The following is a 27,606-nucleotide window of genomic DNA, read 5'->3' on the forward strand; positions in this document are numbered from 1 at the left end:
CTGATAGTGTCGAGCTAACACTCCACCTCCGATCCAGTTACTTTAAATTTCTCACTCATTGCTGAGCCGACCATCACTAATGTTCAGTGCATGCTGTCATAATCACATCCTCTTTGAGTTTTCCCTTTGGTTGTGCAGTGGGCAGGAGGCAGTTTATGAACTTTGACAGTGCTGAGAGGGCAAGCAGTGTGCTTGGATGTGAAGGTGATGATCTGCACACAGCAGTATTCAAACATCACCTTCAACAGCTTCTGCAGAGGGCCACCGGGGGCAGCAGAGAGAGGAGCGGTGCTGCAGAATCGGAGGAAGGTGAGATGCGCACACACTAAAGCCAGCATGTGAAAAACAGCAGCGGAAAGTTTAGAGAGTGTTTGAGGATCCTGTTGCACACTATCAGTGCTTTCAATCTCTGCTGATCATTACAAAAAAAACAAAACAAAGCTCATGGAAGTGAATAGGGAGATTGCTTCATTAATATATTTTAGTGGTTACAATTTTTCATTTATAATTTGTTTGATATTTCATTATTCAGCTTACTGCTATGTTGAACAATAAAGGCCATCAGTGCGGACTCCAACTAAACACAGCTCACTATTCTCCAACAGTTTTGATTGTTTAGAGGGAACTTTACCATTTTCTGATCCAGTGACAACTTCAAGCATCTTGTTACAAGAGCTAATGTGTGGCACCATCTGGCATATGAACTGGTGTTTATAGAATGGGATCTTTGGTGGTCAGTACAATATAACACATCAGCACTGCAAAGAATTCACAGAATTAAAGCTACTCATGTAAGCCTCATTGCCTTTCCACCACCCAAACATCTTTCCTTCAGCCAAAAGATACGATCAGCAGAGCTGATTAGTCCGTGAATAATCTACCCAACAACACAGGAGCAGTTTGTTGCTCAGACTGTGACAAATGTCACCAAAAGGTCATCAGTGACAAATAAAATTAAATGAAGTGGTGACCTGTGATATTGGAGACGCACAGAGCTGAAGTCACATTCAGTTGCTCTGAATTTTGAATGGGTGCCTACCTATATTTTACTTGTAGCATTTGTTGACTTTCTAGTGTGAGAGCTGACACGAAGCCTCTCAAGACTTAGCCAAAGGGCTATCATAGCCCTGCTTAACTTCTAAAAAAAAGCTCAGAGGCCCCAAAAAGCAGGGATAAAAGATACCTGCTTTAACCTCTCAGAGGTTCCAGATTTTCTTTGAGTTGCATTTTTAGAGAAAGGACAACGTGCTGTAGGAGTGGATTTATCCTGATAAAGCCTTTAAGGATAAAGGAGAACATTAAACAACGCGAGTAGAAAAGTGTGTCCTTATTCACTTTGTTGTGCGCAGGTCCGAGGCTAACAGCTGCTCAGTGCCTCAATGGAATGGCTGCTGGACTTTATGAAGAGCTCTTCACTGCCATCGTGTCACTCATCAACAGGTCTGGATGCATCTCATTAAATACACGATCCACAGCCTCATCACAAGCTCTCAGTCTGCCTTCATAACTGCTGCCTAACAAGGCTTCATGACTTTAGACTTTGCTTTACGATGGCTTACTGTGCTTTTTCTTATTATCTTTAATATATTTTCTGCTACAGTGATTGAAGACTATATTAAACATGGCCCAAATTACCCTGCAATCAATCTGAGTCTGAAAACTCAATTTCTGATCACTTTTCTACTCTTCTACTCTGTATGATGTGACAACGAAGGGATATCCCTAATATGATGATTTCAGGCTCAGGACCACTAATGCCCACTGTTCAAAACCTTCTATTTTTGAGAGCAGCCAGTAAGAAGACAGCTGGCTTTTAAAGAACATTAAAACTGACTGCTCGTTTCATTGAGGGGTTGCCTAATGGCTCGATATGAGATTATAAGGAAGGCTTCGAACACAGAAGTCCAAATGTTTGAACACCTGGAGTTGAAAATGAGGGGAAATAAATAAGAGGAGCTAATGTTGCTTTCTTTTTCTCAAGCTACATCTGTGTGTACCATTTACAAAGTTTGCAGACAGTCTGACGCATTGATCTGTACTTCTGTTTCCAGCTTCATGTGCTTATAGCAGCCGCCTGTTGTTTTGTGTAATTACCACGCTACTGAGGGGGGCCTTATCACATGATCATCCTTCCCTCTACTGTATATTCATGCATCAGATATGTGAATGAAGAACAAACATATAAAGAACTGTAAAACTCAATCAGGCTGTGTTTTGTGGGCAGGGCGCTGAGCAGTCAGCAGCTGATGCTAGCCTCTGTGATGGTGGTGGACACGCCAGGCCTGAGGAACCCACGACACTCAGCAGAGGAGAGAGGAGCCAGCTGGTCCGAGTTCTGCCACAATTACCTACAAGAGAGGCTGCTGGAGCATTACCACTCACATACGTTCACACATACACTCGAGAGATACGCTCAGGTAACTCAGTGTACAGTTACATCTTTCAAGCTGAGTGATCATCTTCTGTGAGTAATGCACACTTACACATAAAAACTCAGTTTCTAAAGCCTGAAAAGAGTATTGAGAAGATGGACGGAGCACTTTTAGGTGCTGATGAATGTAGAAAACGAGACAGGAGGATTGATGGGGACAGTTAGTGAATCAGGAAGTGCAGACGATTAGTAAGAAGGACGTTTGGGAAAATGTGAAGAGAATAGGTTGGTCCAAATGACATACCTGTGCAGGTATAGGGATGTCTGGGAGAGAGGGCAGTGGACATTTTGACTAGTCTGTTTAACAAAATCGTGAAGAGTGAGGGGATGCCTGGGGAGTGGAGAAGAGGTGTACTAGTACAGATTGTGAAGAACAAGACTAGTGTGCAGAGTTGTAGTAACTGCAGAGGGATAAAGTTGATGAGCCATACCATGAAGATGTAGTAAAGACTTGTTGAAGCTAGGTCAACAAGAGAGGTGATGGTCAGTGAGCAGCAGTATGACCTCATGCTGAGAAAAAACACTACAGATGTGATGTTTGCTTTGAGAGCATTGATGAAGTACAGAGGATATCAGACATGATAGAGGAACTGTGACAATGTGAGGAAGTCAGGAGGTACAGACAAGTATGTGAGGGTGGTCCAGGACATGTATGAGGATGGAGAGGCAGTGATGAGGTGCCTGGTACAAGTGACAGATGGGTTCAAGGTGGCGATAGGTATCTGTGACCTATAATGTCTGCAGATGACATTAGCATCTCCAGCAAGAGTAAGGAGCAGGTGGAAGAGAGCCTGAAGAGGTGGAGGTATGCTCTGGAGAGAAGAGTAATGAAAGTCAGTTAAAGGAAGACAGAATATGTGTGTGTGAATGAGAGGGAGACAGACGGACAGGTGAAAATGCAAGAAGCAGAGATACTGAAGGCAGATGAGTTTAAATATGTGAGATCAACCACCCAAAGCAACAAACAGTGCACAAGAAAGGTGAAGAGCCCAAGCAGGGTGGAATGGGTGAAGGCAAGTGTCAGGGATGATTTGTGACAGAAGGATAGCAGCAAGAGCTAAATGGAAAGTTTGTAGTAGTGAGATGGTAGATGGTAGTGAGACCTGCTGTGATGTATGGTTTGCAAATGAGGTGGCAGAGCTGAAGATGTTCAGTTCATTGGAAGGGAGTGAGATGGACAGGACTAAAAATCAGGAGTTCAGATTCAGAGAGGTGAGGCTGAGATGAATGGAGCATATGCTGATGAGAGATAGTGGATATATTAGACAAAGGATGATGAAGATGGAGCTGCTAGGCAGGAGCAAAAGAAGAAGATGACAGAGAAGATCCATGGACGTAGTGAAAGAGGACATACAGAGGTTCGGTGTGATAGAGGACGCTGGGACAGGGTGAGATGGAGGCAGATGATCTGCTGAAGGTGCTTCCCAAAAGGAAGGACTTGAAAGAAGATCGATGCTGTAAAAATAATGAGTACATACAGGATAAATAAAGTTTTATGTAGACATTCATGATCCCAGGAAGATCCTAATTGCTTATAATATCCCTCTGACTTCTTTATTGAGGTCATGAGGTTGGAATTGCTGGTTTTGACTCTAACATTGAGACACCGATCAGAACGTTGAATCACATGCACTGTTTTTCAAGTTTCAAGTTTTTCAATGAATCATTCTATTGACAAAACCTTAAAGAGATTCAGTTTAATCAATAACTCATCTAAAACAATAAAGGAAAATACAGCAAATGATGACAGAAATCACATGGGCCTTTCCTTTGAAAAATTCGCAAAAAAAAAAAAAAAATTTCAGATAAAATACTGTAAATACAGGCGTTGATTACCAAGTTATTATTCTACACAGACCAAACAGCACCGTATTTAAAAATAAAAGTGCACCACTATTTTCCTACTCCGACACACAAGCTGAAATCAGCTGATTGTACCAAGAGTGCAAGAACCGATAAGATGTATCGACAGGCAGGCAAACTTACTACGATTCCCATCCTTAACTGGAACAGACTCTCTGCCTTTAACAGACTCTGTCATCTTTGTTTTACTTGTTTATGTTTTAGTCTGTTATCTTGTGACCCAATTATTGTGTTTGAGAACCTGATGCCATAACTTTTGCCTCTGTTTTGCTGCCCTCTCTTGTGTACCAGTATACAGCACTGGTTCATGTTCAGCTTACAGGCAACAGCACTTACGGTCCGAGTGAGAGTTTTCATAGCCAATCCCTCTTTGGAGCTTTAAAACACAAGAAAATCAATAAAATAACAATCTGTATAACAATTACACACATTAAAAAACAGAATTGCAGACCAGAAGAGATCTGTTTCTCACATGTGCAAGTGGCCAGAATGGGATTCACACACAGCAATTTTAAAATGTCAGCCACACTGGAATGTGTCCAGGATCCTTTCTGCTCAGCCTTTACTAACACCAGCTTTAACAAAAGAGTACCAGTTTTACCCCCTGAACTTAAGCCCTAACTGGTTTTCACTGAGTATGCTAATATCTTTGGGATATCTTCACAGTCGTGATGCATGTCTGTCAAAGATGAAAGATTAACAAAAGAGGCAATTTCACTGACATTAAACCAATACAATTGTTAGATCTACAACAAATATGTTCCGATTTGATGAAAATGACACACAAAAATGAGTTAAACCGATTATTACTGAGTGAGAAAAGTACATAGGTGAGAAAAATACATTTGCCGGAACGACTTTATGTTTTGTCTGCTGCAGGAGAAGATCCACGTGGAGTTTGAATGTCCAGAGACCAGCCCGGCCGAGGTGGTCTCTGCCATTGACCAGCCACCTCCACAGGTACGCAGCAATGTGACGTAAAAAGACGTAAATGTGAGCATGAGGATAACAGCCATGACATCTTACCAGGAGTTTGATGTTTCCAACTTTACGCAGGAATCTTAAAGTTGTCTCATTTAAATTTCTGACGTATAATGTTATATGATAACAGCTCTAGAGACTCCAGAAATAACTTCTGTCTTGAACGCATGAGACTACGAGGCTTGTGAGACTTCTAGTTTTACCTAAAATCATCCCCTGCCCTGCTGCAAAAACCCAAATAACAGTTTATCAAAAGTTGACAAACTTGTCTGAGTTGGGTTCGATTATTAACAGAGAGAATAGTTTCACCAGCAGCACCTACAACTGGAGGTTATGTAGCCTGAGAGGCGCACCAATACCTTTCCTCCTTGTCATTATTATTACAGTCTGTCCTTACTACTCCCCTTAAAAGAAGCCAGAAGAACAGTGCTCGTTTGCCAGCATTTATCTTGTTCAAGAAATGACATGTACTGTGACTTTTAGCATAAAAATGTTTTTCTACTTCACTTTTCATTGTATCCTCCATCTGACCAATAGAAAATCATCATGCTTTAACCCAATGTATGCTTGAAACGTACGTGTGTGTGTGTGTGTTTGTTTCAGGTCCGCGCAGCAGATGAAGACCGCAGAGGTCTTTTATGGGTTCTGGATGAGGAGATGGTGACGCCAGCCTCTTGTGAAAACAGGGCCGTGGAAAGAGTGTGCCAGTATTACAGCAACATGGGTAAAAAAATACACTGCTAGTGAAAACTTGAGCGCCATATAACTTAAAGAAGATGAATTAATTGTGTTTGTTTGTCCTTGCAGTGCGACAGTGTGAGCAGCTGCTGCAGTGTGAGGTGAAGCACCTGATGGGGTCTGATCCTGTCCGATACGATCTGGCTGGATGGTTCAGCCTCATCCAGAACAACCCATCTGCTCTGAACACCATCTGTCTGCTCCAAAACTCCACTGTGTAAGTCAGAGGCCTGGGGGCTGCCCCACAAGGATGCCGTGTCTAAATGAATATCTTCTAGTAGGCTCCAGTTGGCAAATGGCCCTGGGAAAATATTTTACTAAAAGAGTGGTGAAAGCCTTTCAAACAATTAAAGGGTGTGTTAGATGTCATTAAATGGTCAAAAGTCTGTATATCCAACTAAAACTAATTATTGTGACCCTGTAAAAGGAACAGGTTTCCTTTCCTCTTTCAGAAGCTACTGTCTCCTTTTAATATTGGTGTTTAAACTGAACATATGCACATAGTTGTACTGTGTTTAAATTAGATTAAACTGAGATAAGAAAAGTTTTTATTAACCTTAGGGAAACAAATTCAGGTGTTTTGGCAGCACAGAAGAAAGAAAATCTAGAGAAGGGGAATGTTTTTAATAACTTCTCCATCTGGACACTTTCTTGCTAAGAAACCATTTTAAAAAGTAGCAGTGAGCACAGATATTCATCTCAGGAAGCATGAAGCACTGCTCCAGGACTTTGGGAATTCCTTGCCCAGAAAGTTTTTATATGACTTCATGGAACAGACTGCCCATATACCGTTGATGAAGTAATTAACAACTGTTAATTAGTAGGTATGAACAAGTGTGGTTCATCCATGCATGATTCATTTACTCACAGCACATACCAGCTACACACTTGTAGTGATGTTAAAAACATGTTTTTGACATCCTGTGATAGTGTGTCTCTGCCCTCCCCAGAGGGGTTGTGAAAGCCATGTTCACCCCAAGAATTTCTCTGCCCCCCCTGTGTCGGGCTCTGGGGGGACTAGAGGGTGGCAGCCAGCGCTCTTTGCAGAGGAATGGCACCATCAGGAAGACATTCAGTGGGGGAATGGCAGCGATACGCAGACACTCCCAGTGTATTGCAGTAAAACTCCAGGCAGTAAGTTTCCAGAGCATTCACTATCAAATCCTCATCTATTTCTGTAGTGTAACTGGATTCCTTCCCTCTTTGCTGCTTTTCCCACCATGCAGGATGCTCTTATCAATCTGATCCGTCGAGCCAGGCCAGTGTTTCTGCAGTGTGTCAGTGCAAAGACTGACAATGGAAGTTTTGACATCCCAGCCCTCAGGGTGCAACTGCACTCCACACAGATCCTGTCAGCTCTGCAGCTATACCGCATAGGTATGCATGCTCATGCATTAATATTTCAAGCTGTAACACTGTGTGTAAACCAAGTACAAAGCTATTAGTGACCATTCTAGGGTTAGGGTTATTGTTCTGTTGTACATGTTTAAAAGGCAAATATTCTGCAAGTAAAATATGTTATCTTTCAGAGTAAATCACATCTATTATTTGGAATCTATGACACCCAACATATACATTAATGGCAAAACAACTAGCAGCTTGGTATTCCGATATCTGGAAGAAACAACTCCTATCACAACTAGAGACTGACAAGGTGAACACAAAAAGTCATTATCCCCACACAACTGTTGTTCTTGGGGCTTGGTACCCAAGAACAACAAGTGCGTTGAAGGTGTTGAGTGCGAGAGTGACTGACCTGAGAGATAGGATCATAGCTGAGAGAGAGAGTAAAACTTGAAGGATCAAGACCCCCCGAGTGGGTTTTTTTTCACACACAGAGACACACACACATACCTGTATGTATATATATATATATATATATATATATATATATATATATATATATATATATATATATATATATGTTCTCGCCCTTTTTCCAAATATTCCTGATGCAAATTAAAAAATCAATCTGTGGCCATGTTTGTCTGCAGGTTATTCAGAGCACATGACTCTGGGGGATTTCAGGTGTCATTTCCAGGCTCTCGCTCCTTCAGTCATGAAACGTTACGCTTCAGTGTTTGTCAGCCACGATGAGAGAAAGGTCAGATGGCACATGGCAGCAGCTCCCTTTCTTGTTCAGCATCATGTCATGTAAACATCTTTTTTGTGTTTGCTTATGTGTCAGGCAGTGGAAGAGCTGCTGGTTGAATTGGATGTGGATAAAAAGAGCATCCTCGTGGGTGCCAGCCGGGTAAGAACATGTTTGTACTCGAACAGCTGAATTTATTTCGTGCTGATATGGCTCATACATTTTTTCCCCCCGTTGTGCGTTAGGTGTTTATGAAGCGAGGTGTGTTGTGCTATCTGGAGCAGCAGAGGGAGAAGCAGGTCACTGGTTGGCTGGTCCACCTACAGGCTGCCTGTTTGGGACATCTTGCCCGTCAGAAATATCGCAAACTCAAGGTACTTATGTCTCTGTGAGCTTGCCTTCTGCACTGCTGACTGGGAATTGATGGAATTGATACGAATTTCTCATTGGCTCCCCTTTGAGTGTCACCACCATCGCTAAAGAGCATATCAAAGAAATTACACAAAACCTCTCTGAGTAGAACACAAAGCCAACAGGACTGGGTGCTGGGCTTGGGTTGGCATTCACTCAGCTTTAATATCATTCTGGGCTCTTGGCTAGCTTAGTGTTAGTATGCTGTCTGCGCATGTTAGCACTTAGCAACATGGCCTGGCCTGCATTTGTATAGCGCTTTACTCAGTCCCCAAGGACCCCAAAGCGCTTATAGCGCAAACATAATGTGTCTGTTTCTGTCCTGGATGCAGTTTGAACATTGCACGCTTGTCCTTTTGTGCAATATAAATAAAAGTAATGTCCTTATCTACGGTGTAGACTGCGGCACTATTTTCTTCCTCCGACTCATGAACTTAAATCAACTGATTGTAGTGCGAGCGCAAGAACCAACAAGTGTCATCAATAAGTAAGCTGACTAACAATTCCAAAGAACTGGACTACTGTTCTCTATAAGAACAGGTTCTCGATTCCTACTACTGACTAATCGAACCGCCAAATTTCCAATTGGTAGCCATAAGTGCCCAGTGAGATATTTTTAATATATACATGAACACAAACAGGAGCTTTGACTTTACCAGTAGAAAAAATTGTACATCATGTATTTTAAATGCAGCTGTTAGCATTTCCTTTAACTTTACAACTTTTGTTTCTTTTTGAGAGTTGTTGTTTTCAAACTTTTTGTGGTGCCTTTTTTTGCACTTTCTTTTTGTGTTTTTTCTTTTCATAGGTTGTACTTCTTTGTGGTCATTTTGCATTTATGTAGCGGTGTTATGCTTTGCATGGTGGTTTTAGATGGGAGTTGTTTATTTGTTTTCTTTGCTCTTCATGTGTTTTAATTTTTTTTTATCTCTCTTGGTGTTTTTTCCTTTTTTAGTAGCTGTTTGTGTGTCTTGTCGGTCATTTTGCATTACTGGAAGTGTTTTATGATTTGTGTGGTTGTTTTGCATCTCCTTGTGATCACTTTGAGTCTCTTTGTGTCTGCTTTATCTTTTACAGTTTTTATGTGTTTCTTTTTTTATGGATGCTTTGCACTCCTTGACCTTTGACCTTAGCAAGTAATCATACATTTTCACTAGTTATTGCATAAATTATTGTACTAGTATAATAGTATTTCAGTTTAAGGTAATATCACTTTAAAATGAATGTGTTGATTCAGGTCTCAATGAAACTTTTTTATTTATATTTTTTTACATTTTGTTGCAATGGCATTTAATGGTTTTATCTGTCGCTTTAAAAGGAGACTTGAGCTCAGCTGTAGGTTAAACTCACACATTGTGTGTGTGTGTGTGTGTTTGTGTGTGTGTGTGTGCGTGTGCATGTGCCCGTCTGTCTCCAGGTGCAGCAGATGGCAGTGAGTTGTCTGCAGAGGAACCTTCGGGCTCTCAGGGTCGTGTCCAAGTGGAGTTGGTGGAAACTTTTCTGCAGTGTGCGTCCTCTCCTTGATGTCAACATGGATAATGAGAGGCTCAGGGCCAAAGAGGTACATGATCACAATTATCAGAAGGTGTTCAAACACTTTGTGAAAAAATGTATTTGCTTTTTTGCAGAGATTTAGATGAAACAAATGAAGACTGAGTGATTGATTTTCTTGCTCAATGTCTCCAAATTAAGGCAAACGTATACATGTGTATTTTAGTAATATGTTTCTTAAATGTATATATATGTATTAGCATTAATCTTTTAGCTTTAGGAGTTAAATGGACAAATATAAAAGCATCTTAATCTGGTAAATAGCTTACAAATCTTAGAATATCAACTTATTAACATTGCAAAGTACAATAGTTTCTGCTGTAAACTTTCTAGCTCATTCTTATCAGGGAAAGACAGAGGGTTAGATAATGCGTTTGTTGGAAGGTAGCAAAGCATTTTTTGGCAACATTCAGATGACACTGTAATGCACAAAGTGACAAATGTCTTCATGTATTGTAGCGTCCTGGATGGAATATCCTATACACTGTATCGGTGCTTCACTAAATGTTCGCAGAATACCACAAGGTGGAAACTATGTGGGACTCTTACAAGGCGATGTCCTTAACACCACTGTGGATTTGCTTAGAGCTGTGTTAATGTGTTATTGTATTTTTTCTTATATGTTAGTCTTATTTAACTGTAATGCAATGAAATGGCAAGTGAGCAGAAAGTACTTGCAAAAATCTTGCCTCACTATTAATTATTTTATATTTTGATAGGAAAAAAAGGGGAAGGAGTGCACCAATGTATTGAAACATGTGCAAACATACATTGAAATATAGTATATGAGACCAAAACAATGTTTTTGAGAACATTAAGAGAAGATTACACAAGGTAAAGTCATGTCCTGCTCTGTGTGGGTGAATCGACTTTTCCCAGCAATTTCCAGGACTGATCAGTAGGTGGTGCTTTTTGCCATGTCGGACTTTTGTCTTCATCGTCACTGCCCAGGAGCAGATTATATTTTCAGCATAAAGTGCCATGACCATTTGGCCTAGTAAAAGGTACACACCACTGTGAGAGTAAAGTGAAATATCCAGGGTCTGTACAGACTGTATGTAATGATGAACATTGCCACTTTGGAGTCACTGGTTAGCAGTGTTGGGTAAGTTACTTTAAAATAGTAACTTAGTTACATTACTAGTTACTTCTCTCAAAAGTAACTCAGTTACTTCAAGTTACTCGTTACTTTCAAAGTAACTAGTTACTAGGGAAAGTAACTTTGGTTTTACTCAGAATTCTCTTGTTAATGTGTTTCTTCCATAACTTTGCAGTCTTCTAGCTTGCTTACTTGCCACAGTGCACTGTGCCACCTACCAATAGAAAGGAAACGATAATGTGCATATTTCCACAAGAGAAATCCCACGCCTGGACCGTCATTGACTGCTTCCATGATTCTAGCCTACGTCACAGCGTCATGTGCGCCTTTTACATCCAACACAAAAACTGCAGTTGTGGTGCTTTCGATTGTACTCAGAACTCGGAAATTCTGCCTTCTGAATAGGAAGATGTAGGTAACACCAGACTGCAGATGAGCTGCATACAGGGCTGGACTGGGACAGAAAAATCGTCCCGGGCATTTTGACTAGAGACCGGCCCACCATTATAGGAAAAATCATAAAGCCTTTGAATGAAAATAAACACTGTTGTGACAGTGATGTACACTGTTCTGATGGTATATATGCATCAATCTATCAATCGTTTGTTGTAAGATTCAGATAATTATTTTTTAAAAGCTAGACATTTGAAATGAGAATAAGAAAGAAAAGTATTTCTTTGCGCCCACCTCTCCCTGTTAATGCCCTACATGCCCCCCTGGCAAAACTTTGCTAGATCCGCACCTGCACAGTTACCAGCTGTCAGCTACCTAAAAAAGGATCCTGGGGTTATTTGTCTCTCAGAAACAGTTCATAACTTCCCTTCAACTCATTCATGTCACCTAAAAGGTAAACCTGTTTCTCCATCACCTGTTCAGCTCTGATGATTCAGTAAGGACATCTCCTGGATTCATCTTCATGTTTCCCTCTCACCAGATAACCAAACCATATCATGACCAGCAGCTTTTTTGCAGCTGTGGCTCCAGCAAACATCAGCTGATAGTAGAAAGTAATATTAAATAAATTCTAACAACAGCTGATCAAGCTTAAAAGTGCTGCTGTTGTTTAGCGCGACATCCGCTGGTTTCCTCTTTCGGCGCAAAGTGAGCGATAAACAAACAAGAGAGCCGATCAGCTGATCATTGATCAGTTTTCATGATTGAAGTAGAAACGGGAGAGGGAGGGGGAGAATGAGAGAAGAAGAGGCAGCTGTGCAGCAAAGACACAGAATAACTCCAGCTTTGTGCCTTTTTCGTTGTAGCTGAATTACGGGACAAACTGTTTCTTTTCACCTCAATAAGAAACGTGTAATATTTTCTCTGAATACCAGACAGGACGGTTGACAACTCTAATAACTTATGAACAAAATAAAGTTAAACATCATTAACTTCATAGCACCACCCAGCTGTATAGAAACTCCGTCATGCTAGCTAGCACGCAGTACGGAAAAAGTCAGAATAACGAAAATAAACTCCACCTAAACTTGGTTCATATCTGACCCAGAGAGACTGCAGGTCATAACTTCTTACCTGAAGTTCAGTTCACACTTGGACCGGCGGCCGCCTCGGGTCTCTTTTCCTTCTGCGTCCCCTTTCCTTCATCCACCTGCTGGCCTCCACCACTTGCTAATGTTACTGAATCTGTGGAAGCTCCGCGATCCGGTTGTTCAGTGATGACGCGACGAATCCTACTTCCGGGTCTAAAGTAGTCTGCGTTTAATATGGCTTTTGTGTTGTTAACATGTTTAATGTTACGTATTTTCTTCTATTTGATCTCAAAAAGCTCCTAAAACAGTCAGGGATCACTGTTGACCTCCCTCGGCTTTTATTACCGCTAATCATTTATTTAAGCTCAGTTTTTAAAACCTTAGGATGTAACTACAGCCCAGCCCATGCAGCAGTATATGAATGACTAACCTCGTATTGTGGATGGATTATCTCAGTTGTTCTCCTGGCTGAAGTTTGGTCCTTTTACAGCATCCTGCCATGCGATTACATTTGTTCCTGACCACCGAGAACACTCACGTTAACTTTTATCGAGTGGAAAAAAGTTAGTTTGTTTATATTATGCTAACATAGCTGTGTCGCTAGCGGTCACATAGCACATCATTATATACCAGCTAGCCCAACTTCAGTAACCCTACAAACGTCACTGCTGTTTAGTTTTCTGTCTTTATTTATGCTGGAAGTGATAGCAGAGCTGTACGTTTTAATTTGTTTCCAAAACCCCGCAGTCAGGACATGCTATATTGTATTTAGATAGAAGCTAGTGAGCTAACTCCTTGCTAACTTCTAACTCCGTTAAATGTCATAAATTCCGTTTTCATGGATGCCTGGATGTTAAACTCAATTGTTACACCTGGTAGAGCAGAACGCTGATCATTTTATTAAAGATGAAAGACTTTAGACAGTTTTTCAACTCTCAGTAATGCCATAGTGATCGTTTGATATATGGACCTGCAGCGGAGTTTAGACCCAGACACGGCTAGTGACGTCAGACTGAACAACCGGATAGCCACCACACGAAGTAACGAGTAACGACCCTATCTAAATCCCAGTAACGACTAACGCGTTCCTGATTTTGGCATAATAACTAGTTACCGTGCTCGTTACCACAATAATAACGTAGTTACTGTAACGCATTACTTAATAACGCGTTAGTCCCAACACTGCTGGTTAGTGAAGTCCTCTTATGAAGCCTCAAGCAAGTGGTGGTTATGATTGAGAAACTGCAACACTCATAGGCTGGTTGATTATTCCAGTCTTATAAATGTGTACATTTATCAATTTTACATATGAAAACTGCCTAGCCGTGCCTCAAGGCTCAGTAAACATAATTACATCTTTTCGTTGTGAGCAAAAGTTGCTGTGGGTTCTCTCTTAGTTAGAATAGACGCAACAATTTATAACTCGAGCTTCTATTGCTATAATCGTTGACTTAAACGTACATGCCTGTGGTTTTAATTTCATGCAAAGTCATTAAGCAGTCCATCTTAAATGACAAAGTACCAACGCTGTCTGAATTGTTTTTGAAGCTATATTTTTGTGCACTCGAGACAAGAAGAACAATTATAAGGCTGCGTAGTGTTCATAATGGAAGTTCAGTGAGCTGTAGCAGTGCCAGCATCTAATAGGTGGATTTTGGTTTCAGTGAACGAGTGTACAGTGATAATAATCACAATGATGTTTCAGTCACAGTGAGTTTTCTATTTTGCCATTTTTGTCAGGATGAAATATCAGTTCTGAGACGACGCCTAGAGAAATCAGAGAAGGAGAGAAATGAGCTGAGGCAGACTGCAGACAGCCTGGAAACCAAGGTTTGTATTCTCACACAGACACACCTATACACACACACACACACACACACACACACACACACACACACACACACACACATGCACACAAACAAACTCATGTTGTGATCTATGTGCAGGTTACAGCTGTGACATCTGAACTGAGTGATGAGCGTTTCCGCGGCGATGCCGTGGGCCAGGCTCTGGATGTGGAGAGGGCAGAGAGACTTCGACTCAGCAGGGAGAACAAAGACCTGCAGGTAAGACAAAAAAATCCTGTTACTTGTTACTCAGTTTACAAGTCCTGTTACTTACCTCGGTACTTTTTTAACTATAGGCTCGCCTAGATCAGTGTAAAGTGACCATGGAGACCCTGGAGAAGCAGCTGGAGGAGGAGAAGCAGAAAGCTCAGGCTAAGGAGAGTCAGAGAGGAGCAGTGACAGGTAAAGAGTTGTCCATGGTAGGATTTGTAAAGAATTTACAAATCCTACCATGTGAATTCATGGATTTTTTTTCACATTCTGTCTCTCACAGTTGAAGTGCACCTCTGGTGCAAATTACTGACCTCTGTCATCATTTTAAGTGGGGGAATTTGCACAATCGGTGGCTGACTAAATACTTTTTTGCCCCACTGTATAGTAGAAAGGAGTTTGAGTGTTCATATTGACTAACAGGTGTTATATAAGTACCATTCCATTTACCATTTGATTTGAACTCACCAAAAGAACAATCTGCAAAACTCAAAAAATGAATCAAATTATTCATAAATATCTTATTTTATCACACATGAAATCTAGTGTTAAAATAGAGAAATGTCACAACGTATAAAGTGACTCCAACAAAGTCATATCCATTCCTCCACATCTTGCAGAAACTGAACTGGTCATGCAGCTGGAGTGTTGCCAGACAGAGATGGAATTTGTTTGCAGACGACTGAAGCAGACAGAGGAAAAACTTGAGACAGAAAGACAAACTCGACAAGAGCTCGATGCCAAGGTGAGACAGGATGCTGAAAGGTGAACAGAGCACTGATGGGTGATTAGTTTCTGAAGTTACTTATTATTACTAAAGTTATGATTTGTAATGTTACTCTGTTTTTGTGAAGGTGGCGACATTGCAGGCCCAGCTGGAGCAGTCCAGGAGGAGTGTGACAGAGGTGAAACGTCACTGTCGTCATTTGACCTCTGACCTTCAGGATGCCCGGGTCCTTACCGACAGTCTGCAGAGCCGCATACATGAACTGGACCGCAAGCAGAGAAGGTTTGTTTTAACCCCACGCTGTATAACTTTCTTTCATATCAGCTAAGATTATGATTTGTCATATCAATATGCAGCTGTGTATCTTTGTATTTTTCTGCATTTCTGGTATAATCCTTAGTTTTATCTTGTGTCGTGTGTTTCTGAATGTCGGTTCCTTCGAGTGCCTGTGTGGAATTATTTGTCTGAGTTTATTTACTACTACTACTATTACTAATAATAATTATATCTTCCAAGAAAATATTTTCCTCTGACCCTCTGATATTATTGTTATTGTTTTATTTTCTTCTGTTGGAAAAAAATTCTAGCTTTCCCCCCTTTTTCTTTAATATTCTAGGGAGATTTAACTATGAATCAAGACTTTGTCTCTTTTCTTTTCTGCTGAAATTGCAACTACTAGAACACAGAACATCCCCCTGTTCAATTAATAAAGTTAATTTCACTTTTCCCGCCATCAAACAAATGAGATGTGTCAAAAAGTGATACACTGCCAAAAATTGTCGATATATACTTCTTTACAAATATGATGTGTAATCATAGTGAATACAAAATCCTCCTGCTGTTTGTATGCGTTCATACAGGTTTGATAACAAGCTGACTCAGGCTCTGGAGGAAGCTGAGTGTGAGCGAGAGCAGAAGGACAAAGCCTTTCAGGAAAACACAGCGCTGGGAGCTGAAATATACAAATTGCGCTGCAGCCAACAGGTGGGTTGGCTTCTGTGTTGACTGTGTGTAGATTTTTATATGAACTGATTAAAAGATTTCTGCTATTTCACAGTAATGTCATGTAATGATGTGTTTGTGGTTACTTCAGTAATTGTGCAGATGCCAAAAGCATCAAACCTCAAATGTACCATATTAAAAAGCTTAACAACATTAAAAATCATCCTGATTTGGTCTTTGTCGCCCCTTTTATACAGCTCTAAAATCCAATTAAGCTTTTTAATAACTCACCTGACTGGATAGCCTCTAAAACCGACCTCTGGACTGTGTTGTTTGTGACTTAACAAACAACACAAAGCAACATTAAAAAATAATGGCATCAGCTGTGCTTACACTGAAGATTCAAAATACACAAACAGATGGTGATGCCACTTTTGTTGCATACACCTGTAGACTCTATGTAATATTAAATAGTCTTCAGAATTATTTAGTGGATTTACATGTGATTTTATGGAGTATTATCCAAAAGTGTGCAACAGAAAAACAGACTGATTCAACAGGTTAACCTGGAACAGAGTCTCAAATGTAATGTGGAAATGACAGCTGTCACATGTAATTCATGATAGGCTGTTGCTCTGATCAAATCAAACAGACCATACTGTAGGTTGATGACTCTGAGACAGCTATGTTACAGGAACTGTGTGGAGTTAACGTCACATCTGACCCAAATGTTGATCCTGGACACTACATGTGTACAGAATGAAGGCTGACCTGCTGCTGAGGAAACAATTAGCTTGTCATGTATATGTCTGTCTTCATTATGAACATGTAAATAAAAGTAAAGAACAAATGATTAAGGATAAAGTTACAAAGCATCTGACTCTCACTTTCAGGGTGATATCACTATGCTGTGGCAAAGAAAAGTTACATCGGTCCCAAAGGTTAGAAATAGTTTAGTTTAGTTGGTTTAGCAGCATTTTGATTTTTCGTGTTTGTGTTCCTACATGATATTGTGTTCTGGATCATATCCCAAATTGCAAAACCTACCAAACCTCCTTGAGCTAGCTCATGCTGACTAACCTGTGCCAACTTCCAAGATGCTGCACTGACCAGTGGACAAAGATGAAATCTGTAAAGGAGCATGAGAATGAAATGTCTTAAAGTGAGAAACTCCAGTGTTGTGTGGATGTGTGCAGGAAAGCCAGGCAGAGGTTAGCCGTCTGCAGAAGCAGAAGGAGGACCTGTGTGCTCAGATCCGTGACCTCAGCCTACCTGTTGACCTTGCCTCAGAGTCACTGCCTGCCCTCAAGAAGCAGCTTCGCCTCCTGGAGAGCCAGGTCAATGAGAAAGCAGAGGAAATCACCAAGCTCACTGCCAAAATACAGCAGCAGCAACAGGTGATACAGCACACACAGAATATATTGCTGTCCCTGCTGCTTCTTCCCTCACCATTGTCTTTGTCCGTGTCCTTTAGATCCACATGCGGTTTGAGATAGAGGTGGAAAGGATGAAGCAGATCCATCAAAAGGAGTTGGAAGATAAAGACGAGGAGTTAGAGGATGTCCACAAGTCCTCTCAGAGACGAGTGGGTTTAACAAATACACTTACAAACTGACTGTTTCACAACCAATCATTTTAACATACAGTGGGGCAAAAAAGTATTTAGTCAGCCACCGATTGTGCAAGTTCCCCCACTTAAAATGATGACAGAGGTCAGTAATTTGCACCAGAGGTACACTTCAACTGTGAGAGACAGAATGTGAAAAAAAAATCCATGAATCCACATGGTAGGATTTGTAAAGAATTTATTCGTAAATCAGGGTGGAAAATAAGTATTTGGTCACCTCAAACAAGGAAAATCTCTGGCTCTCACAGACCTGTAACGTCTTCTGTAAGAAGCTTTTCTGTCCCCCACTCGTTACCTGTATGAATGGCACCTGTTTGAACTCATCATCTGTATAAAAGACACCTGTCCACAGCCTCAAACAGTCAGACTCCAAACTCCGCCATGGCCAAGACCAAAGAGCTTTGGAAGGACACCAGGAAAAGTATTGTAGACCTGCACCAGACTGGGAAGAGTGAATCTACAATAGGCAAGCAGCTTGGTGTGAAAAAATCAACTGTGGGAGCAATCATCAGAAAATGGAAGACATACAAGACCACTGATAATCTCCCTCGATCTGGGGCTCCACGCAAGATCTCATCCCGTGGGGTCAAAATGATCATGAGAACGGTGAGCAAAGATCCCAGAACCACACGGGGGGACCTGGTGAATGACCTGCAGAGAGCTGGGACCAAAGTAACAAAGGTCACCATCAGTAACACACTACAACAGCAGGGAATCAAATCCCGCAGTGCCAGACGTGTTCCGCTGCTGAAGCCAGTGCATGTCCAGGCCCGTCTGAAGTTTGCCAGAGAGCACATGGATGATACAGCAGAGGATTGGGAGAATGTCATGTGGTCAGATGAAACCAAAGTAGAACTTTTTGGTATAAACTCAACTCGTCGTGTTTGGAGGAAGAAGAATACTGAGTTGCATCCCAAGAACACCATACCTACTGTGAAGCATGGGGGTGGAAACATCATGCTATGGGGCTGTTTTTCTGCCAAGGGGACAGGACGACTGATCCGTGTTAAGGACAGAATGAATGGGGCCATGTATCGTGAGATTTTGAGCCAAAACCTCCTTCCATCAGTGAGAACTTTGAAGATGAAACGAGGCTGGGTCTTCCAACATGACAATGATCCAAAACACACCACCCGGGCAACAAAGGAGTGGCTCCGTAAGAAGCATTTGAAAGTCCTGGAGTGGCCTAGCCAGTCTCCAGACCTCAACCCCATAGAAAATCTGTGGCGGGAGTTGGAAGTCCGTGTTGCTCGGCGACAGCCCCAAAACATCACTGCTCTCGAGAAGATCTGCATGGAGGAATGGGCCAAAATACCAGCTACTGTGTGTGCAAACCTGGTAAAGACCTATAGTAAACGTTTGACCTCTGTTATTGCCAACAAAGGTTATGTTACAAAGTATTGAGTTGTATTTTTGTTATTGACCAAATACTTATTTTCCACCCTGATTTACGAATAAATTCTTTACAAATCCTACCATGTGGATTCATGGATTTTTTCTTCACATTCTGTCTCTCACAGTTGAAGTGTACCTCTGGTGCAAATTACTGACCTCTGTCATCATTTTAGGTGGGGGAACTTGCACAATCGGTGGCTGACTAAATACTTTTTTGCCCCACTGTACATGCTTAAAAAACACATATTTTTTAATTTGTTTTATTTTTTAATAACAGCAAAACCACATGACTTTAAGGTTGGATAAAGCTCATCACATACAAGACAGTTTGTTGAAGTTTTGCCAGCAGATCTTAAAATGAGAGATTCTTTAAAATGAACGTTTTCCACAGAAACAGGCTCTTTCAGTGAGCTCACTAGAGTTGTACAACAGCAGTTATAATGCACTGCAGACACCAGTGGTTTTCCCTCCTCGCTAACGCGGGACTGTGACATTCCCTGATTACTGATCATGCTGTGCAAAGTGAAGTAGTTAAAATGTCTGACCATTCTCCTCTGATTTCTGACATCATCAAGACATTTTCATATAGAGAACTGCTGCTCACGGGATTTTTTTTTTTTTTTTTTACAAATTCTCTGTAAACCCTAAAGATGTTTGTGTGGGAAAATCCCAACAGATGCCACAGTTTCTGTGGCAGCCGGTATAGTATTAGTCAAGTCACATGGAAAAGATTATTACATAAATATTACAGAGCAGTAATTCTGCTTTAGGCGCTGACATCATCATTCCTGGTAAGAAAAGCCTTATCCTCAGCATCATATTAAGACTTTTGGGAGAGATGATAAAAACTTCTTCCACACAAACTAAACTCAGCTCCTATAGGCAGGGCAGAAGAAGCTTCTGAAATTTTTGTAAGCCCTATTCCAGCAGCATTAGCTTTAAAAGCGAGTAAACAAAGCTCTTAGTGGCTAAACATTTATCATAGATACCCTTTATTACAGGATCACTAGTTGCTCCTGGAAACTGTAGGGTATACTAAAGTCACAAAACATCACACTTGGCTATAAACTGCACCACTGTATGCCTAAGGCCATGCTCTGATGAAGCCAACAAATGATCTACAAAAAGCAGGGATGCTACTTAATCCCAACAAGCTCCCCATGAATATCACAAACTGAATCAGAACCGCCTGACACTTACAAATTCATCGTGTGTCTGTGTGTGTAGCTGAGGCAGCTGGAAATGCAACTGGAGCAGGAGTATGAGGAGAAACAGATGGTGATTCATGAGAAGCACGACTTGGAAGGACTCATTGCAACTCTGTGTGACCAGGTAAAACACACGCACACACACACACACACACACACACACACACACACACACACACACACACACACACACACACACACACACACACACACACACACTGCTTGTCTGCACTCTACATTGACATCTTCACCTTTCTGCATTCCTTCCTGGCTGAAGAATTGTAAAATATTATTACTACTATGGTTAAACAAATATCTAATACATTCCAAAAAAAAAATAAATTTACAGACATCATGGTAACAACTACATGTACACATGCAGCTCTATTACTGGAAAATTGTGCAGAGATCAAAAGTAAAAATAATAATGTTACCCATCAGTGTGAAATGATTAATATTACTGCTGCATATGTTTAAGGTTGAGCTTATTTGGAATACTTTGTATTCTGTTTAATGTCCAGCATTGTATTTTAAAAGTCATATGTTTGCACTGGCTGTCGTGTGAGGACCATATATCTCTGGAAAAAAAACCTAAAATAAACAATTGTTCATGACCTCAGAAACACAGGCCTAAATCTTGATTTTTTTTAAAAGTATATTAAAAATATCCATAAAAAATAACTAGCTGAATCGAAAGACTTGAGCAGTGTGCGACATGGCTTACTGTTAATATCTACAGTGGAATTGGTCTCTGAATGTGGGAATGAGTGTCTCATAGAATGTGTGAATCTGAAAGTGCTGCTGAGCCTGCATCTGGTCCAGTTGCCTCTTTTATTAGAGCAGACAAATTGAGATCATCATGGTTACATTTTTCCTTGCTAATGTACTAAATGAGTTACACCTTTTTTACACTCCATCTTCTCTACATCACACATTTTGGCCAAGGTGGTTTATACATGATGCGCATGCCCAAACCACGAGAAAAAAGAAAAAAGTTGCTAGCCTCTTAGGTTACCCAACTTCAGTCATTCTTAATGGGAGATGGCGCTGAGGCCTGAGCCATGCACTACTTTCCATCACAAAAGCGGCACAATTCTGTGATAGAAAATAGTGCATAGCTCAGGAAGACTTGGAGAAATCACTGTCTGTGAACATAGCTCACTGTGCTGTCCAAATGCAGAGAAGAAGCCACAGGTTGTTTGTTCCACTGTTTGTATGCACTGTGTGTGCACTTTTTTTGCAGACTGGTGAGCCTCTTCCCAAGCTTACTTCTAAGTAACTCTGCCTCACTAAGATGTTCTTTTTATACCCAGTCATGTTACTGAGCTGCTGCCAGTCAACCCGATTAGTTGCAAAATCGTCCTCCAGCTGTTTTGCTTTAGTACCACATCCATTTCCTTTCCAAACTTTTTTGAGATGTGTTACTGCCATCAACTTCATAAGGAGTTCATATTTTTCTTACATTTTTCTTAAATTTTCTCAGTTTGAGAAAATCTACCTTTTAACATATATGTAAAATGTGACTAAAGATTTCTCCCATTGAAAACATAATGTCGAGATGAACAGAATCATTTTTGGGATTTCTTTACCTGGATGATTGAGCATGCATCCAGACATTGCATTGCAATATTTATATTTTACAGTGTCCCAATCAATGTTCCCTCTAATTTTTCATGTGTCTGAGCGAACACACAAACTCCCTGAGCGGACACTTGGACCACTGTGAGCAACAGCAGACGTGTGCACTGTGGTCACGCCAGCATCGAATTCATCCAAGTTACATTGTTTATTAAAATAATCAAATTACAGCGTTTATATTTATGTTAGACTACTTTTAATTAAATGCTTTAACCCACTTACAATGAAAATGTAAAAAAAATCTTGTTCATGACCTGTGTAGTATTTATTTATTTTTTTCTCTGACTTGTATTATGTGTATGAGTCTGTGGTCTGGGAGAGAGTCCTGTAACTCTCTGCATGCAAAATACAGTATATAATCACCAATGTTGGGCAATTAATTATATAGTTACTTCTTCAAAAAAGTAACTGAGTTATGCAAACAACAAAGTTTTTTGCAGCTGTTTACCTAAAAATGCAGCCAAGGCGTTTTTTTAAATTAAATATTTAAAACTATTTACAGAACAATCAGCTGTTCTGCATCAAATTTGATGCCACACAAATTATTTGTGCCACTCAAAAAAATAATTTCTGTCCACTATGAGATAAAGGAGAACAACAGCCTGGTACCTGCAGGCCTGACAACAGGAGATGTATCACTGCTGTAACACCTGTAACATTCAGCAGTCGCCTCATTGTTCTGACACACACAACAAAACTATTGACTACGCTACACACTAACTACACAAGATTTGCGCTAAACGTCGCAAGTCTCTCCCATCTCAAAACACCACCGTCACTCCTAAAACTCCCCCCCTTCCTAAACAACTAAATGCCATGTTGCCATATCATTTTTTGATTGGTCCACATAGTACATTTTTCCACCAATAGGAAAGGCTGGGGGAGAGGTGGGTTGTGGGGACAGGGGTGGGAGGAGGGGGAGGGGGGGGGGGGGGGGCGTTTGCTCACAGGTGGAGAGTGCTTTCTAGCGTTTTCCTCATAAAACGCCATTTTTACTGTTTCTTCCCGCAGTAAATATAAACAACGATAGTATTCAGGAAGAAAACAAACATTGCGTATATTTTTTTATCATAACTCTGGTTTTCAAGATAATTTAAAAACTGTTATAGTTTTTAAATTATGGTATAGTCCACACTTTTTCCATCAATTGTTCCGTCTGTCCTGCTCACATCTCCAGTGGTTGTACACGTTGTCATTAAGTGGCTTCACTCCACATCAGCCACGCCGCTTTGCTCGCTAAAACACCGGTGTCGGCACATAAGGATGCTGTCATAGCCTGTCAACCACGTTGATTAGCTGCGTCTATACGAGTGTGAATCGCATCATTGGCTGGACTATGGGATTAGGTGGCATCATTCTAATCCCATACTGGAGCAGCCAGTCACTTACTGACTAACACTGCAAAACAGAATTGTTAACGTATTAATTTTAATTTCAATTCAGGTTAGATTTTTTTTGTGTGTGTGTGTGCACAACACAGATTTTCTGTGCACAGAGACGTGCCAGCAGTGCGCAATTGCACGCGCAGCTTAGAGGGAACATTGGAACATTCTTACAATTGCAGTTGTACTTGATACTTTCTAAGGTTATTTAAGGTTGTTAAATGAAAAGTTAAACAGTGCATCACCAGCATAGTAGTATTAAGACATTAAGCAGATTTGAATTAAAACAGAGGAAACCGAAGGATCAACTCGCAGTGACCCTGATTGAAAGAGAAGCACAAAAACACACATAGAATATGAATGATGCCCAATGAAAACTACTTGTGAGTGTGCAAAACTAGTAAAAATCACCCTATTTGAATAATCTGAATGTCACTTCTAATTTTGAGTTCACGGTGATGTCCTGTGACTTCAATGAATGTGTGCCTGGAACCTATCAAAGATAGGATAGAGTTACTTTTACTAATTCAGTTATTCATTTAGAAGAGCTTTATTCTAAGGTGTCACACTTTACAGGTGGGGCACAGAGACTTTGATGTAGAGAAGAAGCTAAGGAGAGATCTGAAGAGAACTCACGCCCTCCTGGCTGATGCCCAGCTTCTTCTTGCTACTATGGAAAGCTCAGGGCAGAACCTACCCAACAGCAGTAAAGACCAGATAGAGCATCTGCACTTCCAGGTACATCCACTTTTACATTCACCTTTACCTTGACAAACCTCTAGTGTCACCTGCTGCTCTGCTGGAGAAACACTTCCCATGTCTCCATTTAGCTTGAGGAGAGCGAAGCAAGGCGACTTGAGGCTGAGAGCATTCAGGCGACTCTCTCCCAGGAGCTGGACAACAATCAGGCTGAGCTAGAAAACATCTGCAAGCAGAAGAGTGTGGTGAGAGTTTTATTTTATTGTGCATTGGCAGGCATGCGACCCATGGAAGGTAAAGAAGCGAAAGCACTCTTTGTTGTGTCTACTGACTTGTTAAGCTCTGAAAAAACAATGTACAACTCTAGTGATCTCACTTGCTTTGCACACTCTGTGTGTGTTTGCAACTGGAAAATAAAACATGGTGATGTGAGTGTGTTCTGATGTGCTTGATACTTACGGTCCTGAATGTAAATATTGCATATTTAATCAGACATCATAACTTTAGACACAGACTGTTTGTCTTCTTGTCTTAACTTCGTTTACGTAATACTAAAACTGCACATTACTTGAAATTAAATAAAAACATAACTAATTCTAAGCAAACTTGACAGGGTCACTTGTGATTTCATCACTTTCTGTCTTCTTATTTTGGGTACAGAAAACACTCTTTAGATTAAATAGTAAAAATGAAGAGTGTGGAGTAGTCTTCCACTTATGTTTTTGTCTTCCTGAGTGCAGGTGGATGAAAACTTAGCTCTGCTGCAGCAGGAGAAGGTGGACCTGTTGAAGAGGCTCGAAGAGGATCAGGAAGACCTAAATGAACTTATGAAGAAACACAAAGCGCTCATTGCGCAGGTACTGCTTTTTAGCTGAAATCTTTCAAATCCTGTTGATGACCTAAGTCATGATTCACTTCAGGTGACTTCCTCTTGCTTTGTCCCCTTCAGTCCTCCAGTGATATTGCTCAGATCAGAGAACTGCAAGCTGAACTGGAGGAGGTGAAGAAACAGAAACAGTCTCTCCAAGAAGAGGTATCTTTGCTTTGACAGTCAGAAATGAAAAGGATTACTTGGGGGTTTATGAACCAATTGTGCTTTTGAAATTAGCTGGGATGAGGTTGTGATGGATTCATGGAACATTTAACCTGCTTGTTGCAAGTCTGAATACACATGCCAGCTTCAGGTGGAGCACGTTCACGCTTTCTGATATATCTGCACGTTGATCCTCTAAATGTTTTTGGCTTGCAACTCAGCTCCAGCAGTGTGTATCGAGGGTGCAGTTCCTGGAATCGTCCACTGTGGGGCGCAGCATTGTCAGTAAACAAGAGGCACGTGTACGTGACCTGGAAAATAAATTAGAGTTTCAGAGAGGGCAAGTGAAGAGGTTTGAGGTAAGCTCGGATGATTCATCTACACTTGTTACCATGCGAGAACATGCCTGCAGCTCCTACGTCTCCCTTAGGTGCTGGTGCTGCGGTTGAGGGACAGCGTGGTTCGTCTGGGAGAGGAGCTGGAGCAGAGCGCACAGGCCGAGGCTCGGGAGAGAGAGAATGCCCGCTATTACCAGCAGCGTGTGCAGGACATGAGACTGGAGATGGAGGAGCTGAGCCAGGCAGAGCAGGAGAGCAGCCGCAGACGCATGGAGCTGGTAATCACACCTTGTAATAACCGATATCATGAGCGATGGTTATTTTACTGTTGGCAAGCAATAAAATAATAATCGGTCCAGTAGTATGTAAAGTCGAAGCTGATTTTAGTAAGACTCTTTTTCACTTTAATGAAATAATTCATTTCAGTTTTAACACTCACCATGTATATCTACATGTGTTTGACCACTGCATTTAAACACATTAATGTACAATAATCATTAGTGAGTGCCAACATATTATTAGTTCACAACATATTCAGTTTTCTGTTTATTAGCAATGGTTATTACAACATGTCACCATATCAGTTATCATAAAAAGTTTCCTTGTATTGTCTGCTGACTAATCCTGTATCAGAAATTGAGTGAGCAATTTTTGCAGCAAACTAAATCTGGGGCAAAGACTGTGTTTGTTTGGGACTGTGAAGGACGTGTTATTAATGCCAAGTCTGAAATTTTGGTGTAACTAACCTGAAAATAAAAATAAACAAGAAGCACCACCAAAGTGCAAACCTCCACTAGGGCAGCTCATTCTCTGAGCAGCATCCCCGGTTAAAGGAACAGTATTGCATTTTGCATTTATTCATTTAGGCTTCTCTGTTATTTTTAAATGTACTTCAAGAAGTTTGTATTGCTGTAAAAATCAGATAAGGATAGCATGACAGAGGTTTGTGTACAGAAACATTATGTAGGAGCAGGTAATGGATAAAATGTATGGATATGTAAATAAACAGACATGAATAACTTAGCTTATTATATAATATTATGCTGTAGTGTATTTCTAACTAACTACGCAGCTCATTGTCAGTGTGGACAATACTTTCTTTAGAGAGATAACACATTTTGGGGTCAGCTTCAAAGAAAAGTGTTGAAATGTAAAAGTGAGGTCAAAAGTCAAACGTGATATGAAATTTAAACTTTATAGGGTATTTTCTATACATTGAGAATACACATCACACTTGTAAGAATTGTAGATTCTAACTTAAAAGGCTTTTTGACAGTTTTCCATGAATAAATCATGTTGACCTTGAAGTCATCGGTGTATGGAAGAAAATTTTAATGGAACTTTTCGAGCTGTTGTGTTTACAGACAGAATGACACTGGTGGACAAAATGCTACCAAAAGCATACCCTTCTTGGCAGAGTTAAATGTGCAGGTTACAGTCTAGTGATTTTATTCATATAGCACATTTAAACACGTATCCTATTCTATTCAATTCAATTTTATTTATATAGCGCCAAATCACAACAAAAGTTGCCTCAAGGCGCTTCATAGATTCAGAGAAAAACCCAACAATCATGTGACCCCCTATGAGCAAGCACTTTGGCGACAGTGGGAAGGAAAAACTCCCTTTTAAAAGGAAGAAACCCCCGGCAGAACCAGGCTCAGGGAGGGGCGGCCATCTGCTGCGGGTGAGAGAAGGAAGACAGGATGAAAGACATGCTGTGGAAGAGACACAGAGGTTAATAACAGATATGATTCAATGCAGAGAGGTCTATTAACACATAGTGAGTGAGAAAGGTGACTGGAAAGGAAAAACTCAATGCATCATGGGAATCCCCGGCAGCCTATGTCTATTGCAGCATAACTAAGAGAGGATTCAGGGTCACCTGGTCCAGCCCTAACTATATGCTT

The 27,606-nt window shown here is 40.8% G+C and overlaps 1 protein-coding gene across 4 annotated transcripts in view; it reads left to right on the forward strand.

Moving 5' to 3' along the window:
• Positions 1–27,606, forward strand: part of myo18b (myosin XVIIIB) — a 75,737-nt gene that overhangs the window by 15,893 nt on the left and 32,238 nt on the right. For all 4 annotated transcript variants that reach the window (XM_085464675.1, XM_085464676.1, XM_085464678.1 and 1 more), the window contains exons 13-39: positions 139–309; positions 1,350–1,440; positions 2,225–2,417; positions 5,174–5,254; positions 5,879–5,999; positions 6,083–6,230; positions 6,964–7,147; positions 7,240–7,390; positions 8,008–8,117; positions 8,202–8,267; positions 8,351–8,479; positions 9,934–10,077; positions 14,391–14,480; positions 14,597–14,716; positions 14,794–14,899; positions 15,328–15,452; positions 15,562–15,716; positions 16,295–16,418; positions 17,573–17,773; positions 17,851–17,961; positions 20,626–20,730; positions 24,203–24,364; positions 24,457–24,570; positions 25,066–25,182; positions 25,275–25,358; positions 25,580–25,717; positions 25,789–25,974. In XM_085464675.1, coding sequence (XP_085320801.1) covers positions 139–309; positions 1,350–1,440; positions 2,225–2,417; positions 5,174–5,254; positions 5,879–5,999; positions 6,083–6,230; positions 6,964–7,147; positions 7,240–7,390; positions 8,008–8,117; positions 8,202–8,267; positions 8,351–8,479; positions 9,934–10,077; positions 14,391–14,480; positions 14,597–14,716; positions 14,794–14,899; positions 15,328–15,452; positions 15,562–15,716; positions 16,295–16,418; positions 17,573–17,773; positions 17,851–17,961; positions 20,626–20,730; positions 24,203–24,364; positions 24,457–24,570; positions 25,066–25,182; positions 25,275–25,358; positions 25,580–25,717; positions 25,789–25,974 — 3,527 coding nt within the window. The remainder of the gene's footprint in view (positions 1–138; positions 310–1,349; positions 1,441–2,224; positions 2,418–5,173; positions 5,255–5,878; positions 6,000–6,082; positions 6,231–6,963; positions 7,148–7,239; positions 7,391–8,007; positions 8,118–8,201; positions 8,268–8,350; positions 8,480–9,933; positions 10,078–14,390; positions 14,481–14,596; positions 14,717–14,793; positions 14,900–15,327; positions 15,453–15,561; positions 15,717–16,294; positions 16,419–17,572; positions 17,774–17,850; positions 17,962–20,625; positions 20,731–24,202; positions 24,365–24,456; positions 24,571–25,065; positions 25,183–25,274; positions 25,359–25,579; positions 25,718–25,788; positions 25,975–27,606) is intronic.

This window comes from Copadichromis virginalis, linkage group LG7 (assembly GCF_057382275.1).
Source record: "Copadichromis virginalis isolate Kocher_CV1m ecotype Utaka linkage group LG7, C_Virginalis_male_GT1.1, whole genome shotgun sequence".
Classification (NCBI taxonomy): Eukaryota; Metazoa; Chordata; class Actinopteri; order Cichliformes; family Cichlidae; genus Copadichromis; species Copadichromis virginalis.